Below are 16018 nucleotides of genomic sequence, written 5' to 3'. Positions count from 1 at the left end.
GTGGGTGGAGGGCAGGCAGGTGGCTGGGTAGGAGGGTGGCCAGATTCACAGATGAGAACACAGGGCATTCGGTTAATTTCAGACATGCAATAGTGGGGAGGTCATTTTACTAAGAAGTTATTTGTTGTTTATCTGAAATCAAATGTAACCGCACCCTGCGTTTCTTCTGGGATGCAGTGGGGGCTGAGTGGCAGGACAGGACCTGGACCTCAGAGGGGTCTGAGCAGCAAGAGGCTCCGGCTGGAGCTCTGGCAGAGGCAGGGGTGAGGACACAGGGTGGCCTCAAAGAGGGGATGGGCAGCCTCCTCACAGGTGTGCTGGGCTGGCAAGGGCTCCGAGGCCCATCACTCTTGATCCTCGAAGGACTGTGACCAAGGTCTCTGCGGGCTCTGGCCTGAGACAGTGAAGGCTCTGCCTGCCCCTCCCCAGTGCAGCGGCCCCTGCAGGGTGGGGGTCTGTGGCAGAGCCTCGAGCCCCTCCCCGGGAGCCCTGGGTGCAGGAGCAGAGGGAGAATTCGGCGGCATTAGATGGATTGCTGGGCTCCTGGGGTTGTCCCGGGGGCTCCTGTGGGGCAGCTGGGGGCCCACAGCCAAGAGGAGTCAGAGATGAGGTGGGAAGGTCGGTGAGGGGCCCGAGGTGGCAGAGGAAGGGGGCTGCCTGGCTGGGTGCCGGGTGGGGGTCCTGCCGAGGCAGCGGGTGCAGGGTCCCCAAGACTGTGGGAGACCCTGGCTGCTGAGCGGAGAACACATGGACGCGGCACCAATAAAATTCTTTTTCTTTTTCTTTCTTCTTTTTCTCATTCTCTCTCTTCTCTTCTCTCTTTTTTCTTTCTTGTCCGGTGGTGTCAGCGTCTCCTGTGCTGCCCTATGGCGCACACCAGGCCATGCAAGGACCCACCCGCCCTCCTCCTCGGGGCACCCTGGCTTGTGCTCCTCACACCTTGCTGACCTGTGACCCTCATGCCCTCTGACCTCACATACTCTGACCCTGCTGACCTTTCTCTGTCCTCCGACCTTCACACCCGTGCCTCCCTCCCACTCCCAGTGAGTCTCCTCCCAGACTCCTGGCGGGCTGAGCTGAGGGCCGACTCCGTGGACGGCCAGGACCTCCCTGACCCGTGACCCAGCCTTGCTGGCCAGGGCATCCTTTGGATGGGGCCCCTCCTGCCCTTCCCTGCCCCAGCTGCTGGCACCAAGGAGCAGGAGCCGAGGGACGGGCTCTGAACTCAGGGCCCCGGACGCTCCCCCCATCACACTGGGTTCAGACCCTGACTTGTAATTGAAGTGGGTTAGATGGGCAGGTACCCTGGAGCTTGGCGAGGGTGGTCCTGAGAACCCGCCTCACCGCAGCCATCAGATCCACTGCACAAGCCCCCCACTGGCCTCGGGCCCTCCAAGCTGGGGGCACTTCTGGTGGGAGGAAGACAAAGTCTTGTCCAAGAGGTGGTTGTAGCCGGGGTCCCGGCTCCTCCTGGGGGACCGATCATCTGGCAGGGAAGGCAGAGATGGGTCAGCCTGTGGGAGGCAACAGGCAGTCACCCCAGGAGGCAGGACCCTCACTCACCTGTCAGAGGCAGCCGGGGTTCGGGCGAACCTTCCCTGGCAGAGGAGACCTGGGAACCCCAAACCACAAGTCTGAGAGCCGGGTATAGCCCCAGGCAGGGAGCTTGGAGACAACCCGTCGATGTGCAGCCCCCACCCCCCGTGTTGGCATCACCCACGTCCCCCTGCTCTCCCTCCCAAGTCCTATCTCCCCATCTCCCTCCTGGCCTCCCCTGGTCTCCATCTGCCCCCATCCTCCTGTTTCCCTCCCTGCTCCCTCAGAGTCCCAGGAGGCCCCACACCAGCCCCCCAGCCAGCCCGGAGCCCAGGGCACACTGGCATGGGGGCTGCTACTCACAAGCTGAAGGGAGTCTGGGGGCTGTGGCCCCCCATCCTTGGCTGAGCCCTGGTGTCTCTGAGAGGCTCTGGACTGCAGGGCTCCCTTCTTGGAGAGCAAGTGGGGGCCAGCGGGGCCAGAGGAGCCGGAGCCAGGGTCAGAGGCAGGCACAGACACAGGCACCGAGGGGAGTGGGCTTAAGGGCACAGGTCCAGGTGCACTCTGCATGGCACTGAGGAACTGCCGGGAGAGCCTGGGCTGGGGCCTGGGTGGCATCCAGGGATCCCCAGAATCTCAACCTCCCATCGGAGCCTGAACAGACCTCAGGCTTGGGGCAGCCCCAGACCCCAGGTCGAGAAGCACGGTCTAGACCTCCCCAACCTCAGGCTGCAGGCACCTCCCGCCCTTTCTGTCACCCAGCAGGGGCCTGACCTCCTCCAGGCTCCGGACATCCGTGACCCTGCGGTGGGAGGTGGCGGGTGGTGTGTAGGGGTCGGCATAGAGGGGCGAGTGTGATGTTTCTGAAGTGCGGTCAGGGGTGTCTGGGCTGCTCTCCAGGCTCAGCCTGTTCAGCTGCAGGGCAGAGGTGGGAGAGATGGGCTTCTGGGCTAGAAACAGCCTAGGCCACCCCTTCTCTGTGCAAGAGGGCTCTGGGTGGCTCCAGGACCACTGGGCCCAGAGATAGAGGCCAGTGGAGCGGAATGGTGGGAACCAGGCCGGGGCTGGGCCCACCTGGGTCAGGTCCAGGTGCAGTGGGGTGACAGGGCCGTGGCCCTCTGCCCGGGCCTTGCTCCTGGGTGAGCGGCTGCTGCCGCTGCGTCTCAGCTCGGTCCTCCGTCGGCCAATGCTGGTGCGGTCAGAGCTGGCCTGGTCCTGTGGGGACCACAAACCTTCCAGAAAGAGCCCTTTGGTCCCTCTCCCGTGCAACATTCTGAGGCTGCAAGGGGCTCCCTCCAGTCTGAGTTCCCTGAGGAACCAGGGTCCCCAACACACACTCATCCGACAGCCTTCTGCCCCACTTTCGTCTGACACCCCGTAAGCGCTCACCGGTGTGTGCTGGGAGGAGCAGCCCACAGTGGATGGCACTGAGGACTCAGGCAGGGAGTGGCTGGTGCGGGTGGAGGGGGGCGCCAGGCACCCCGAGTCCCAGCTGATCCGTCCGCCTGAGGAGAGTGAGCCTCGGCCACTGCCCATAACCTGGGTGGGCAGTGAGTGGGGGTGAGTGAGGGCTGGACCCCCTCCCCACCTACCCCTGCCTGGACCCACCCCCTCCCCACTCACCCCTGCCTGGACCCACCCACTCCCCACCCACCCCTGCCTGGACCCATCCTCTCCCCACCCACCCCTGCCTGGACCCACCCTGCTGTCCCCCCTTTTATCTTTTTGGGACGAAGTCTTGCTCTGTCGCCCAGGCTGGAGTGCAGTGGCACGATCTCGGCTCACTGCAACCTCCGCCTCCCGGTCAAGCGATTCTCCTGCCTCAGCCTCCTGAGTAGCTGGGGTTACAGGGATGCACCACCATGCCCAGCTAATTTTTTTGTATTTTTAATAGAGACAGGGTTTCTCCATGTCAGTCAGGCTGATCTTGAACTCCTGATCTCAAATGATCCACCCGCCTCAGCCTCCTAAAATGCTGGGATTACAGGCGTGTGCCACCACACCCGGTCTGCTGCCCCCTTTTTACCACTGCCCAGGACCTGGGCTGTGGGGCCTACTGACCCCTCACCTGCAACCCTGGGAAGCTCTCGGCACCAGGCAGCGGTGGGGCCCGCTCCCTGTGGGTGACGGCGCGAAGGCACAGCAGCCAGTGGCCGTAGTCCTCGTAGCTGGCGCACACCACGCGGATGGTGTTGATGAGGGGGCCTGGCATACAGATGCTTTGAGGGGCTGGCAGGGTGGGGTGCACCCCTCAGAGCCCCCCACTAAAGAGTCGGGCGTCCCCCAGGCTCCCGCCCCACCATGGCCTGGCCAGGCGGGAGGCAGAACCCGGGTCAGGGCCCTACCTTCAATCAGGAAGGAGCGGATCTGCTTCTCCTTCTCCTCCAGGTTGATGTGGACCGCACGGAGTGGGAGCTCCCCCTGCGGCGGAGATTGAGGGCCAGGCCTTTGTGGGGGCAGCCCCGGGGCCCCGCCTGGCCTCATCCCACTCTCTTGCCCTCCAGAGCTTGGCTGGGTACTTGGAGAGCTGGGCACCGAGGCCGCCACCCTGAGGGAGGCCAGTGGGTCCCATGTCTCCTGGGGCCACCACCAACCCTGGCGCAGGGGCCTTAGCCGGCTAGGGGCAGACACACAAAGCCACAGGACTGGCCTCCTGGGGTCCCCAGAGAAGAAGCTTGGCCGGGGGAACCACGGGGAGGGCCCCGTGTTTGTTCCTCAGTGACTGAAGGTTACCGTGAGTGCACACCCCCTTCCCAGCGTCCACCCTGGAGGACACGGGCAGACGCACGTGTGCACACACACACCTCTCACGGGCAGGCACACACGAGGGAGTCCCCGGGAGGGGCTCTCAGCCCCATGCTGCCCGCCCCAGGGTGGCGGTCAAGAACCTCAGGGTGAGAACCTCAGGGCGGGCAGGGGCTCCTCCACGTCACAGCCGAGACCAGACTGACCAGGACTGCGGGCCGGGTGGGCAGGGCCCTGCGCTCTGTCTCAACAAGCCCCGAAATACAGGTTCCTCCTGCATGGCCGCCCCCTCCCACCCCCACGCAGGTGCCTCCCTGGGGCGGGCCCACAGTGGGGAGGGGCCCACCTTGAAGCAAAGCCCGTCCAGCTCCTCGGAGAAAATGGCCAAGGACGTTGGGTACAGGACCAAAAGCCGGTCCCACTGCTCCTGATTGGGGTGGAGTCAAACGATGGGGGAACTGGGCTGCTGTGCACCCAGGGCCGGCCCCCGCCCTGCCCACCACCCTGCACCCCTCCTGTCCCCCTACAGCCCCACGCACCTCACACCCACCTGTGCGGGCAGGTGCTGCAGCTTAACCCTGGAGGCACAGACAGCACTGCCTCCGGGTTCGTGCCCTGACGCGGTCCGCAGCCGGGTTAGACGGCGCTGCAGAGTCCAGGGGAGCTCGTCTCCGCAGGACCCCTGTGAGGAGGAGGTCAGAGCAGGCTGCGAGGATCAGGGTGGGGAGGGGGAAGGGGCGTGGGGTCCCCGGCACTGACCTGTGGGGGTGCCGAGTGGCAGCGCTGCGGTCCCCCGAGGAGGGCCGTCTGCTTCTCCAGGTGGTAAAGCCAGCGGTCCAGCTCGGCCCGGCTGGGGCAGAGCACCAGGAGGGGTGCGGGCAGCGGGCCTGCGGGCAGGGCAGAGAAGGCACACACATACACACACATGCTCCGCAGCCCACAGGGCAGGCCGCCTCCAAGGCCTGGGTCAGGAGTGCCTCTGGGGGCCCGGGAAGCATCCCAAACACCTGTGATCTGGAAGGCGTGCTCTCGGGACCCCTCGAGCGGGCAGACGCTCAGCTCCGTCAGCGGTAACAGCCCCTGCCAGGCACAGGGTGGGAGGAGCTTCAGGGATCCATGGAGGGAGTGGCGGCCGTGGCCCCACCCCACCGCCCACCGCCTCACCTGAAATGTGAGTCCTTCCGAGCCGTGGGCCTGGAAGTACAGGTGGGCGGGGAACAGCTCCAGGTAGCAGTCGCTGACATCCTGCGCGGGTAGCAGGGTCGTCAGTGTGGAGTCTGGGGAGCCCCAGGCTGATGGGGAGGCTGCACCCTGAGCGTGCCCCACCCAGCCCGGCCCCCACCTGGCTGTGCTGGAACCGCAGCTGGACCTTGGCATAATGCACAACTTTTCCCAGGTTCCTCACAGGCACCCTTCGCCGCCCCTTCTTGAACACACTCAGGAATGGCTGCTCCAGGTTTTCTCGCTGGTTCTCCAGGTCCAGGATGTCCTAGGAGGAGCAGAGCTCACGGGAGGGGGCCTCGCCTGGGCCCCTCACCCCCTCCGCTCGCATCCACATAGCTACAGGACTATAGCATGGTCTGCCTGTGCACAGCCACACAACACATATGTGAAGAACAGCCCCCCACAGGCACAGAACCTGAACACTCAGCCTTTCCACAGGAAAACAGTCACGGCAGAATTTACACACACACGTGCATACATATATGCATACATGCACATTTGTGTACGTGTACATGCACACACACCCGATACGTGCACATACAGGCAACATGCATGCATCCATATATGCACACACATACACATGTACACATGCATACATGCACCTATGCATACACACACACAATAGACACATACATACATGCCACACAATACAGACACAGATACATACACACGTGAACACACGTGCATTTATACACACATGTACACACATGCACACATATGCATGGATACACACGTGCACACATATGCACTTGCACAGACACAGATATGCACACACATGCATACATGCATACATATCCACACACAGAAATACACCAAAATACACATGTATACACATACACATGTGCACATATACACACGTACACACGCACATGCATGCAAGTGCACACATACATATGTACACATGCACACACAGATGCATGCATACACACGTGCACACATACACATGTGCACCTATACACACGTACACACATACACACATGCATGCACACACATGCACACATACACACTTGCACACACATACATGCAAACACTGCCTACATGCATACATTTCCACACACACAAATACACCAACACACACGTATACACATACACCTGTGTACACACACAGATGTGTGTGCACACATGCACATATACACGTGCATACACATGCACACATACACATACACACTTGTGCACACATACACTCACGTGCGTGCATACACACACGCACACACAGACACACTTCCCCACACAGAGCTGCCTGGTCTAGTGGTAGAGATGGTGAGATCTGGACTCAGTGGATTAAACCGATCTTCATTCTTTCCTAAACTGTGTAACATGGCTTCGGTTATTCAACCTCTGAAGACTTGTTAGAAGAATTTGGGGGTGTCTGGGTAGCACTCAAAACCCTCCCACGTCTCCAGTATTGGATGGTAAACGTTTAACACCTGGTTCTACAAAAAGCAGACACAGAAACACACCGATGCCCTGATTTGTAATGTTTGCCAATTTCCTCGGTGTCAATGTCCTCACCGTCGCCCATTCCCAGCCCCCAGCCTGAAATATGTGAGGAGATTTCTGGGGCCGATCCTCTGAGTGTGTGTTTGCCGCTCCGCATGCCTCACTCGGGACAGCCGGGTCCTGGCAGTGCCCCGGGGGATCTCCCCCGAGGGGTCTCCGTGGCTGCCCCGGCCTCACTGTCTCCTCACATCAGACCCATGCTCTCCGGCCGCTGCATGTTCTGTTCCTGCTTTGGGGACCGCTCAGCCCTGACCCCCCTCCTTACCCGCTTTGCAGCTTTGCTCAGACATTACCTGCTCCAAGAAGTCCTTTTCTGAAAGCCCTTCTAAAATTCCAGCCTTCCCTGATCCTCTGCACCCATCCCCTCTGTTTTTCTCCTTAGCTCCGACCCCACCCCGCTCACTGGATCTTCTATTGATTTGTCCTCTCATCTGTCTCTGCCGTGGGAATGGGAGCACCAGGACCCATCCCCTCTGTTTTTCTCCTTAGCACCCACCCCACCCTCCTCACTGGATCTTCTATTGATTTGTCCCATCGTGTGTCTCTGCCGTGGGAATGGGAGCACCAGCAGAACAGGGGTTGTCTATTCCGTTCACTGCTGTGTCCCCAGAGCCTAAGACAGGGCCTGGGATGTGCTGTGGGTATCACTGCATGTGCTGGGAGGGGAAGGCACTCCACATCCACGCCACGTATAGCCAATCCTGGGGGTGTCACTGCATGTGCTGAGAGGGGAGGGGACTCCACATCCACGCCACGTATAGCCAATCCTGTGGGTATCACTGCATGTGCTGAGAGGGGAGGAGACTCTGCATCCACGCCACATATAGCCAATCCTGGCACACACAGTCCACTACAAATGCAGGCTTTGATCACCAGGTTAGAAGTCAGAAAGGGGACGGGTATGAACATGGGGCTGGAGACCTCTGTGATCCACAGGCTCAGGGGCAAGTGGGAAGGTGTGCTGCTCCCTCTAGGAGCCCTGGCCAAGCTTAGCTGCCCCTGAGCAGGCCCAGGAATGTGAACAGACAGACGCATGGCTTCCCCGGCCTTCTGCCTCCGGGTGGGGCCTCCTGTACCCACACCCAGCGTGGGAACTGATGCCAGGTTGGCACCCATGAAAAATAGGCCACAGACCAGGAAGGGCCACATAGCTGGCCCTGCAGCCCAGCTCAGCCTCGGGGCCGCGGGGAGGACTCAGCTTGCAGCCATGGCAGAGCCAGCTCACAGCATTGGGTGCAGAGCCCAGGCACAGGCCTGCGGAGCACTGGCTCCAGGACCGGCCCAGAGCTCCTCCCCCATCCAGCTGCATTTCCTGAGGGTCGGCAGGTTGTTGCCTCTCTGGCTACCATGTCCTGGCAAGGGAGGACCACTAGGGCCACCCACCACACCTCATAGGACCCCCCAGGGTCACACTGCATGTCCTGGGCCTGGACAGAGGGAGTGGCATCTGAGATGCAGCCAAAGGGACCCCACCCCTAACCCAGCCTGGCTCCCTCTCCCCGCCCAGTCCTCTGAGGCAGCGTGGTTTCCGAAACCAGCACCTGTCTGCAGGGAGCCCTGAAACTCTGGAGGTCAGGAGAGGGTATGGCACGAGCTTCCTGCCTGGCAGGGGCGTGTTGGCAAAGGGGTCTGCACGGCCATGCCAGCGGCCGGACCCAGGAGTGCAGGGCAGGGGTCCTCTCCTCTGGACGCTCCTAGGGCCTGCACATAGCAGAGCCCACCCATCCAGGCTGCCTGACAGGGGTGCGGTGGGGGTCCTGTCTGCCCTGAAGCCCAGGTTCCTCCTCCTGTTCCCTCAACCCAGCACCAGACACGTCTGAAAGGGGCTGGGCATCCACCCTGTGAAGACCCTTAGTCCCACAGGGGCTGGGGGCGGGGGGGCTGGTCTTCTGCTCCTTCCACGGAGAAGTGGCCTAGTGTGTGCTTGGGAGACACCTCCTTGCTGCATGGCCTTGGCAGGCTGGGAGGAGGCTGGCGCGTGCACAGAGGGGTTGCTGTGGATCAGGCAGCCATACCCAGCAGCAACTTCCTGCGGGACACCCAGGGAGAAAGGCCGGTATAGGTTACCGGCTGGTTCACTGCTCATGTGAGGCCCTTTACTCTCAAGTTACACTACCAGCACGACCCCGAGCCCCACTGCAGCGAGACACGCGTGCGCTGGTCCTCTGCGGGAGGAGGTCCCGGGAGGCCCCGCCCGCGGCCCGCCCCGCCCAGCTTGCTCCCGACTGACTCAGTCCTGCGTCGCGGTTTCGCTCTCCGCTCAGACTTTCGGCCGGATGAACTCCCCAGGGCGGGGCGGTCAGCGTAGGCTCCTCACCTACCGGGGTCTGAATGCCCCCGGGGCGAGGGGAAGACCCTGAGCTGCACGGACACGCGGCACACACGCGCGGGCAGAGCCACGCTCCCAGACCACAGCCACCGCGCGCGCCGCGCTCACCGTGCCGGGGATGTAGTGGAAGAGCTTGTTGGCGGCGGCGTCCCCGCTTCGAGCAGCCTCGGGGCCAAGCAGGCCGGCCGGCATCCGCGCGCTGTCCTCTCTGGGGACAAGGCACGGGGTCTCGTGGCTTGGCCCCGGAGCGGGTGGGGGAGCCCTGCGCCCAGGTGGCCGCACCCACGCCCCGCTCACCTGTTTCCTTTCAGCGAGGGCTTTCTGGAGAAGGAGGCCCGGAGCCTCCTGGGGGCCTGAGGCACACAGTGGCTGTTCCCCATGGCCAGAGTGCAGGTCGGCAGGCTGGGTCCCTGTCCACAGTCTCCTGCCCCCGCCTCCCGCGGGCAGGCGGGGCTCCGGGACGTCCCGCCCGGCACCCAGGGCTGGGCGAGGGTGGAGCCTTTCTGGAAGAGGCTTGGCCCCTACCTGATCCCTGCAGGTCTCTGCCCTGGGCCCTCCACACCGAGAGGCCAGCCTTGGGGCAAGCACCCCTCTGGCCCAGACAAGGCCTCCAGTGTGCAGGGCACCCCACTTGCCTGTGCTCTGGCTTGGTGAACCCTGGGCGACCTTCCAGGCCCCCCCGAACAACGTGCCCACACATCCTGTTCCCATCTAAACCCTGGCCGGCCTGAGGGAGGGCTGAGGCAGGAGTTCCAGCATGGGAGACGGCGGTGAAAGCCACCCCAGCCTCTCCTCCTGCCTGGGCCCCCTCACCACAGACCCAAGTCAGGGTCCCCAAGGCTTAAGGGGACTCAGGAAGGTCACATGCCTCCTAGACGGCCAGGACAGTCAGCGTACTCGGGGGCAATGCTGTCCTCCCCAGCTCCGTCCCCAGAGCCCACGATGCGGCGGGAACCTCGGCCTTAGTACCCAGCCCAGGCAAACCCCACCCACACTGGGAGGCTGGTCCACAGAACTCCACAGCCCCCCTCCCTGGATGCACAGCTCTGCCTTGCAGCTCCCAGACGCCTGCACATCTCAGGCTACCCCCCCCACAAACCTCACCCTGGACCCCCAGACAGGACCCAAAGTTGCGCAGCTGCCCCACAAGCCAGAAAGCCAGAGAGAGATGCTCAGCCTGAGGAGCCCCAGAAATGTGTTTATTGTTCAAGTTGGGCTCGTATTGCTGTGTGGGGTCCGAGTGCACACCTGTGCACCCACTACAAGATCCAGGAAAGATGGCACACGGCAGACGACAACAGGAAGGACACTTGCTCCCCACCCTTCCCGGGACCTCGCCGTGTGCGAGGGCCGTGTGCAGAATTCGAGCTGGGGTCTGCAGCTGCTTGGAGAGACCCAGGGCCTCTTGCTCCGCAGCCTGCAGGGTCCGAGCAGGCAACGGCCCTGGGGTGGTGAGGCCCCCACCTGGTCACTCTCCGCTGCCCCCCACTCCCCGCTGCTCCCCATGCAGGCAGTGGAGGGCAGGACACGCAGGAGGGCCAGACGCTAATGGTATAAACGGGCGGCCGCAGCACTGCTCACCCCTGAATAAATAAGATAAATAACTAAATAAACAACTACAGACATAAAGGGATGGACACAGAGACGTGAACGGATGGCGCAGGACGTCCCTGGTGGGGGCCACGGCCCCCTTAAGGCATGTGGGAGGCTGCAGGCCTCTGGTGGTGGGTGGGTCAGAGGCTGGTGGAGGACACGGACAGCGTGGGCGACGATGGCGGCGGGAAGTTGAGCAGCTCCAGCACCGCCACGCCCACACTGCTGCGCCGTGTGAACATGCAGGATGCGGCCACCCACTTGTTGGTCCTCGGGTTGTACTTCTCGATGGAGTTGAGGCTGGAGCTACCGTCGTTACCCCCCACGGCGTACAGCCAGCCATCCATGGCCACCAGGTCATGCGTGCTCCTGGGGGAAAGGCAGGGTGAGCCCCTGGCTGCAGGAAAGGATGAGGGGGGAGGGGCCACGCCACGAGAAGGGGTGGGGGGTGGGACATGCCCGCTAAGGTGGGGAGAACTCCCTCCCCACAGCACATCCCTACTGCGGACCCGCGCCCCCCTCCCCGCAGCCCCACTGCGGACCTGCGGATATTCATTGGCGCCACGCTCTCCCAAGCTCCAGCCTTTGGACTGTATCTCTCTACCGAGTTGAGGCAGCTGGTGCCATCGTTGCCCCCTGCCACGTACAGGGCACCCTCCAGCACGGCCACACCCGCTGAGCTGCGTCGGCTCAGCATGGACGCCACGGGCGACCACACGTTCACCTGAGGGTGAGGGCGTGGGCTGGACGCAGACCCGCCACGGGCATCCCTCCTCTGCTGCAGCCCCGACTCCAGGGTGGGGTGTCAGGAATGGGTGGGACGTGGGTAACCAGAGGGAGGAGGGCCCCGCGGAGCACAGGAGGGGGTGGCCAGGAGGGGTGCACTATGCACCTGGGGCTCATACTTCTCCACAGTGGCCAGGTGTGAGGAGCTGTCGTAGCCGCCCACGGCATACAGGTTCCCATCTGCGGGAAGTCAACACACCCGTGGCACTCCTGCTGGGAGTGGGATCTCCAGGGTGGGGGAAAGTGGGGATGCCCCCCAGGCAGGCCCCATCACCCACCAAGCGTGGCCACTCGCACATAGCGCCTCCGGGTGCTCATGGCAGCGACGGACGTCCACGTTCCGGTCAGGGGGTCGTAGCGTTCGGCACTGCAGGCACCAGGACCGCCGCCACAGCTCAGCGGAGACGGAAAGGCGTCCCTGCCCCAGGACCTGCCCTCCCCAGCAGAATGGCTGAAATCTTACCCTAGGAGTCAGAGAGACTCAGACCGCAAAGTCCTACCAAGCAGCGCCCGCTGGTGGGCACAGGACCCTGGCTGCCTGAACAACCCTGGGCGCACACCCACCTGGGCCCAGCCTCTGGACTGGGGGTAAGGACCCCAGAGAGGAAAGGGCACTGGGGCAGCAAAGCCAGGAGTTCAGGCCCAGTGCGGCCGTGGCCTGGGGTGAAACGGCCTTGTGGATCACCCCCTTTAACACCTCGTCAGATAGGACCTCCGTGATGGTGACACAAACTTGCCTCCTGCGGTTGGACCCTACAAAGCCACTGGAGCCCCAACCCCAACTACTACCTGTTCAGGCAGGAGGCCCCGTCATAGCCGCCGGCCGAGTACAGGAGTCCGTGCAAGGCGGCCACACCCAGGCAGCTTCGCCTCGTGCCCATGGACACCTCCGGCTGCCACGTGTTAGTCACGGGGTCGTAGGACTCCACCGTAGCCAGGTCTGAGGTCCCGTCATAGCTAGCAGAATTAACCCACTGCAGGTCAGGACTGGCCTTGGTGGGCACGTGCCAGACCCGACCCAAGTCCAGCCTCCAGGCTTACCCGCCCACAGCATACAGCCGGTTCCCCACCGCAGCCACTCCCACCCGGGCCCGGCGCGTGGACATGGAGGCCACCACGTGCCAGCGGTCGGTGCGCGTGTCGTAGGCCTCACAGTCTCCGTGGATGGCAAACAGGCTCCCGCCGCCTGGGGAGGGCAGGTGGAGACGGGACTCATGAGTGGATCCCACTGCTGGGCCACACCCCGGGCTCCTGGAGAGGCCCCTGGATGGAGGGGCGGAGGGGCAGGTCAGGACCTGACTGGCATAGGTGGGGTGCGCTTGTGCTGGTGGGGAGTAGAAGGCACAGGGCAGAAAGGAAACGGGTGGGGGGCCATACCCACAGCAAAAAGCACAGGCCCGGCCCCCTCGCAGCGCCGGGGACGCGTGCGACTGGTGCCTAGGACGCCCCTCTGCTCGGGCAGCAGGTGGAACTTCAGAGCCTCGATGAGGAGGTCCTTGCAGTCAGGGTGGTGCCTCACCAGGCTCTCGGCATCCACGTGGCCCAGCAGGAAGTCGCGGCTCAGCAGGGGCAGCCGCACACACTTCATGAGCTGGGGTGCAGGGAACGCCAAGGTCAGGCGGGACCCTCGGGCACGCTGGGCGTCAGGGCTGAGACAACCCCCCAGATGCCCGTACCACCTGTGTGACGGATTCTTCTTCAGACAGGTGGGGGCACCACCCCCCCGGAGTCCCTGAACTCGGGCAAGGTCAGGGTGCACCAGGCCCTCAGCCACCTGCACGCCCTCCTGGATGCTGTGGGAGCTCCCCGGTCCGCGCCTCACCCGTGGGACATGCTGCCTGCGGGCGTCCACGTCATGTTTCACCCAGCTCAGGACGGCTCGGTAGACCTCCTCCTCGGAAGGCACGTTCAGGCTGTCGCTAGAGACCAGTTCCAGCACCTGGGGGTGGGGGTCCTCAGACCTGAGATCTGGGGAGGGTCCTGTGGGCCCAGGGAGCCCTGAGGATGCCTAGGAGGGAGGATTGGGGGTGGGGGCTGAGTGTTCATACTGGGAGGGACCGAGTGTCAGGAGCCACTGACGAGGCTCCTGGGGGGCCTGGATCCAGGAAGGTCTTGTAGACGCACAGCAGGCACTAAGGATTGTGGGTGGGGCTGTATCAGGCACAAAATGGGGTCAGGAGTCAAAGGCAAAGACTGGGGTGGGGTGGGGGGCGAGGGCTGGGCCCGCCAGCTGTTACCTGTTTCAGGGGCAGCAGCATAAACTCCTCGGTCTTGGCCACGTCCACGAAGTGCTGCAGCACGTACCTGTGGGCGGCCTTGAGCAGGTCGCTGCAGGAGTGCGCATCGGCAAAGCCCCGGATGCCCAGGCAGTTGGAGGGGTCGAGCTGACTCAGTAGGAACTTGCAGCAGGCGTCTCGGACGCCATTAAGCTGCAGGAGACTGGCGGCTGGGAGCAGAGTCTACGAGGCACCGAGAGGCGGGTGAGGGAGACACAGGGTGGGGGGGCAGCGGGATCTGGGTGCGAGGCCTTCACCCGGATCTGGGTGAGGGAACCTCACCTGCACGTTGCCCTCGCCCACCACGATCTCAGCCGTGTACGCAAACTGCACCAGCTGGTCCAAGGCCTGAGGATCGATGTCGTGCAGCGTCACGTGGGTCTGGCGGCTCTCGCTCATCTCATCTGCGGGGACAGCGGGTCAGAGGGGCTGACCCGAGGGACCCACGGAGCCCCCAACGCCGCGCAGGCTGGTACTTGCTTGTGAACATGGCGTGGAAGTACGGGCTGCAGGAGGCCAGCACCACTTTGTGCGCACGGATCTCCTTGGCGGCCACGTGCAGGACGATGTCGCACAGGAGGCCGCGCTGGCGCATGCGGCTCATGGCCACGAAGGCATCGTGGTAGTGCCGCTTGGAGTTGTGGGACACGCTGTGGCCCTCGCGGCTCAGCAGCTGCACGGCTCCCTCCATGGGGGCTGCGGGCCGAGCCTGCCGGGGCCGCGTGCGCTCTGCCTCGGGTCTGCAGGAGGCGGGCGGGTCAGGCTTCGCCCCGCGGGAGCTGCCCGCCCGCTCTGGAGCCTCTGGGGAGCCCGGGCAGCCCGCGGGGACCCAGCCGCTGGTGCGACGGGGGCGCTGGCAGCCCTCGCCTGACCTGCGCCAAGGACCCCTGCCCCGGAGCGCGCCGTGTCCAGGCCTGCGCTGCGCCCCTGCTCCCCCGGGCGTCGTCAGAGCCGCGAGCAGAGCCCCGCGCCCGGCCCCGCTCCCCGGCGCCCCCACGAGCTCAGCTCCTCCACGTCCCTAGCCGCCCTCTTGGGCCCGCAGCGGGAGCGGCGTCCTGGGCGCGCGGGGCGCGGGTGGAGAACCCACTCCGGGCCGACCCCGCTCCGCACCTGAGTCCCGACCTCCCCGGACCTTCGGGAGAAGCCCCCGCCCCTTCTGCGAGCAGACGTGAGGGCGGGGGCCGGGCAGGTCCCGAGGCCGCCCCCCGCGCCCCGACCCCCGCCCACTCACGCCGGCGGCTGCGGCGGTGGCGGCGGAGGCGCCTCGGGCCCAGGCCCCGGGCTGCCGTGCTCCGGGCTCTGCGTCCTGCCGGCCGGGCGCTCGCTGCGGGGCTGCATTCGGCTGCCGGACCCGCCGCCGATTCGCGGAGGACGCGCGGGCGAACGGATGCGGAGACTGCCGGAGGGCTGCTCGGCGGTGGCGGCCCGTGCCGTGTCGCTCACTCCCGCTGCTCCCGCCCGCAGCCGCTGTTTCTCGGCGCCGCCCGCCCCGCCTCCCGAGAGGCTTCGGGGACTAGACGTTGGAAGCGGATCCTTCCAGGGCTGCGCCCGGGTCCGCCGCCTCCTCCGAGAAGCCCCCCAGGCCCCACCCTCCTCTTCCTCCGGGAAGCCCCTGGCCTAGCCCTCCTCCTCCTCCGGGAAGCCCCCCAGGCCCCGCCCTCCTCCTCCTCCGGGAAGCCCCCCAGGCCTTGCCCTCCTCCTCCGAGAAGCCCTCCACAGGCCTCGTCCTTCTCCCTCTCCGAGAAGCCCCCCTAGGCCTCGCCTTCCTCCTCCTCCAGGAAGCCCCCAGGCCTCCCCCTCCTCCTCTCCAGGGAAGCCCCCCTAAGCCTCGCCCTCCTCCGAGGAGCCCCCCCTAAGCCCCGCTCTCTTCGAGGAGCCCCCCAGGCCTCGCCCTCCTCCCCCGAGAAGCCCCCCTAAGCCTCGCCCTCCTCCTCCGAGGAGCCCCCCTAAGCCTCGCCCTCTTCCTCCTCCTATGACCCCCCCAAGTTTTGCCCTCCTCTTCCCCCGGAAGCGTGTTAGTCACGGGGTC

The 16018-nt window shown here is 64.5% G+C and overlaps 2 protein-coding genes across 7 annotated transcripts; both read right to left on the bottom strand.

The window, feature by feature from the left end:
- Positions 1-1352: 1352 nt before the first annotated feature.
- On the bottom strand, positions 1353-9714 carry PLEKHN1 (pleckstrin homology domain containing N1). Of its 4 annotated transcripts, none has more exons than XM_032758546.1 (16): positions 9632-9714; positions 9443-9542; positions 5624-5770; positions 5446-5526; positions 5289-5361; positions 5041-5168; positions 4832-4963; positions 4628-4708; positions 3882-3957; positions 3605-3741; positions 2926-3075; positions 2611-2751; positions 2311-2451; positions 1900-2118; positions 1564-1612; positions 1353-1486 (listed from the first exon to the last, which is right to left on the bottom strand). In XM_032758546.1, exons 1-16 carry the CDS (start codon positions 9712-9714, stop codon positions 1353-1355), a joined length of 1872 nt encoding a protein of 623 aa, XP_032614437.1. The 4 variants fall into 4 exon arrangements, with proteins under 4 accessions (XP_032614437.1, XP_032614438.1, XP_032614436.1 ...); XM_032758547.2 differs by having other exon boundaries at positions 4832-4927; XM_032758545.1 differs by having other exon boundaries at positions 5041-5361.
- A 798-nt stretch (positions 9715-10512) lies between these two features.
- KLHL17 (kelch like family member 17) lies at positions 10513-15527 on the bottom strand. Of its 3 annotated transcripts, none has more exons than XM_032758544.2 (12): positions 15221-15518; positions 14470-14729; positions 14272-14393; positions 13951-14172; positions 13536-13652; positions 13091-13304; positions 12755-12899; positions 12503-12670; positions 11992-12080; positions 11820-11893; positions 11470-11651; positions 10513-11296 (listed from the first exon to the last, which is right to left on the bottom strand). In XM_032758544.2, exons 1-12 carry the CDS (start codon positions 15325-15327, stop codon positions 11068-11070), a joined length of 1929 nt encoding a protein of 642 aa, XP_032614435.1. In that variant the 5' UTR covers positions 15328-15518; the 3' UTR covers positions 10513-11067. The 3 variants fall into 3 exon arrangements, with proteins under 3 accessions (XP_032614435.1, XP_032614433.1, XP_058300022.1); XM_032758542.2 differs by having other exon boundaries at positions 10528-11296; positions 13536-13721; positions 15221-15519; XM_058444039.1 differs by lacking the exon at positions 10513-11296 and having other exon boundaries at positions 11505-11651; positions 11833-11893; positions 13536-13721; positions 15221-15527.
- Between the last annotated feature and the right edge of the window lie 491 nt (positions 15528-16018).

The sequence above is a fragment of the Hylobates moloch genome, unplaced genomic scaffold (assembly GCF_009828535.3).
Source record: "Hylobates moloch isolate HMO894 unplaced genomic scaffold, HMol_V3 SCAFFOLD_9, whole genome shotgun sequence".
Taxonomy (NCBI): domain Eukaryota; kingdom Metazoa; phylum Chordata; class Mammalia; order Primates; family Hylobatidae; genus Hylobates; species Hylobates moloch.
The sequence above is the reverse complement of the archived record's forward strand: the minus strand, read 5'-3'. Positions and strand labels throughout refer to the sequence as shown.

What these genes read in the sequence shown, in the direction of transcription:
- KLHL17 (XM_032758542.2), bottom strand. Translation starts at nt 15,327, where the DNA reads ATGCAGCCCCGCAGCGAGCGCCCGGCCGGCAGGACGCAGAGCCCGGAG. An exon ending in TGCTGCTGCCCCTGAAACAG is followed by an intron (nt 13,722 to 13,950) that starts GTAACAGCTGGC and finishes CCTCCCTCCTAG; the next exon opens with GCATCCTCAGGGCTCCCTGG. An exon ending in CGGCTGTATGCTGTGGGCGG is followed by an intron (nt 12,671 to 12,754) that starts GTAAGCCTGGAG and finishes TAATTCTGCTAG; the next exon opens with CTATGACGGGACCTCAGACC.
- PLEKHN1 (XM_032758545.1), bottom strand. Translation starts at nt 9,714, where the DNA reads ATGGGGAACAGCCACTGTGTGCCTCAGGCCCCCAGGAGGCTCCGGGCC. An exon ending in TGCGGTTCCAGCACAGCCAG is followed by an intron (nt 5,527 to 5,623) that starts GTGGGGGCCGGG and finishes CTACCCGCGCAG; the next exon opens with GATGTCAGCGACTGCTACCT. An exon ending in ACCCCGGCTGCCTCTGACAG is followed by an intron (nt 1,487 to 1,563) that starts GTGAGTGAGGGT and finishes CTTCCCTGCCAG; the next exon opens with ATGATCGGTCCCCCAGGAGG.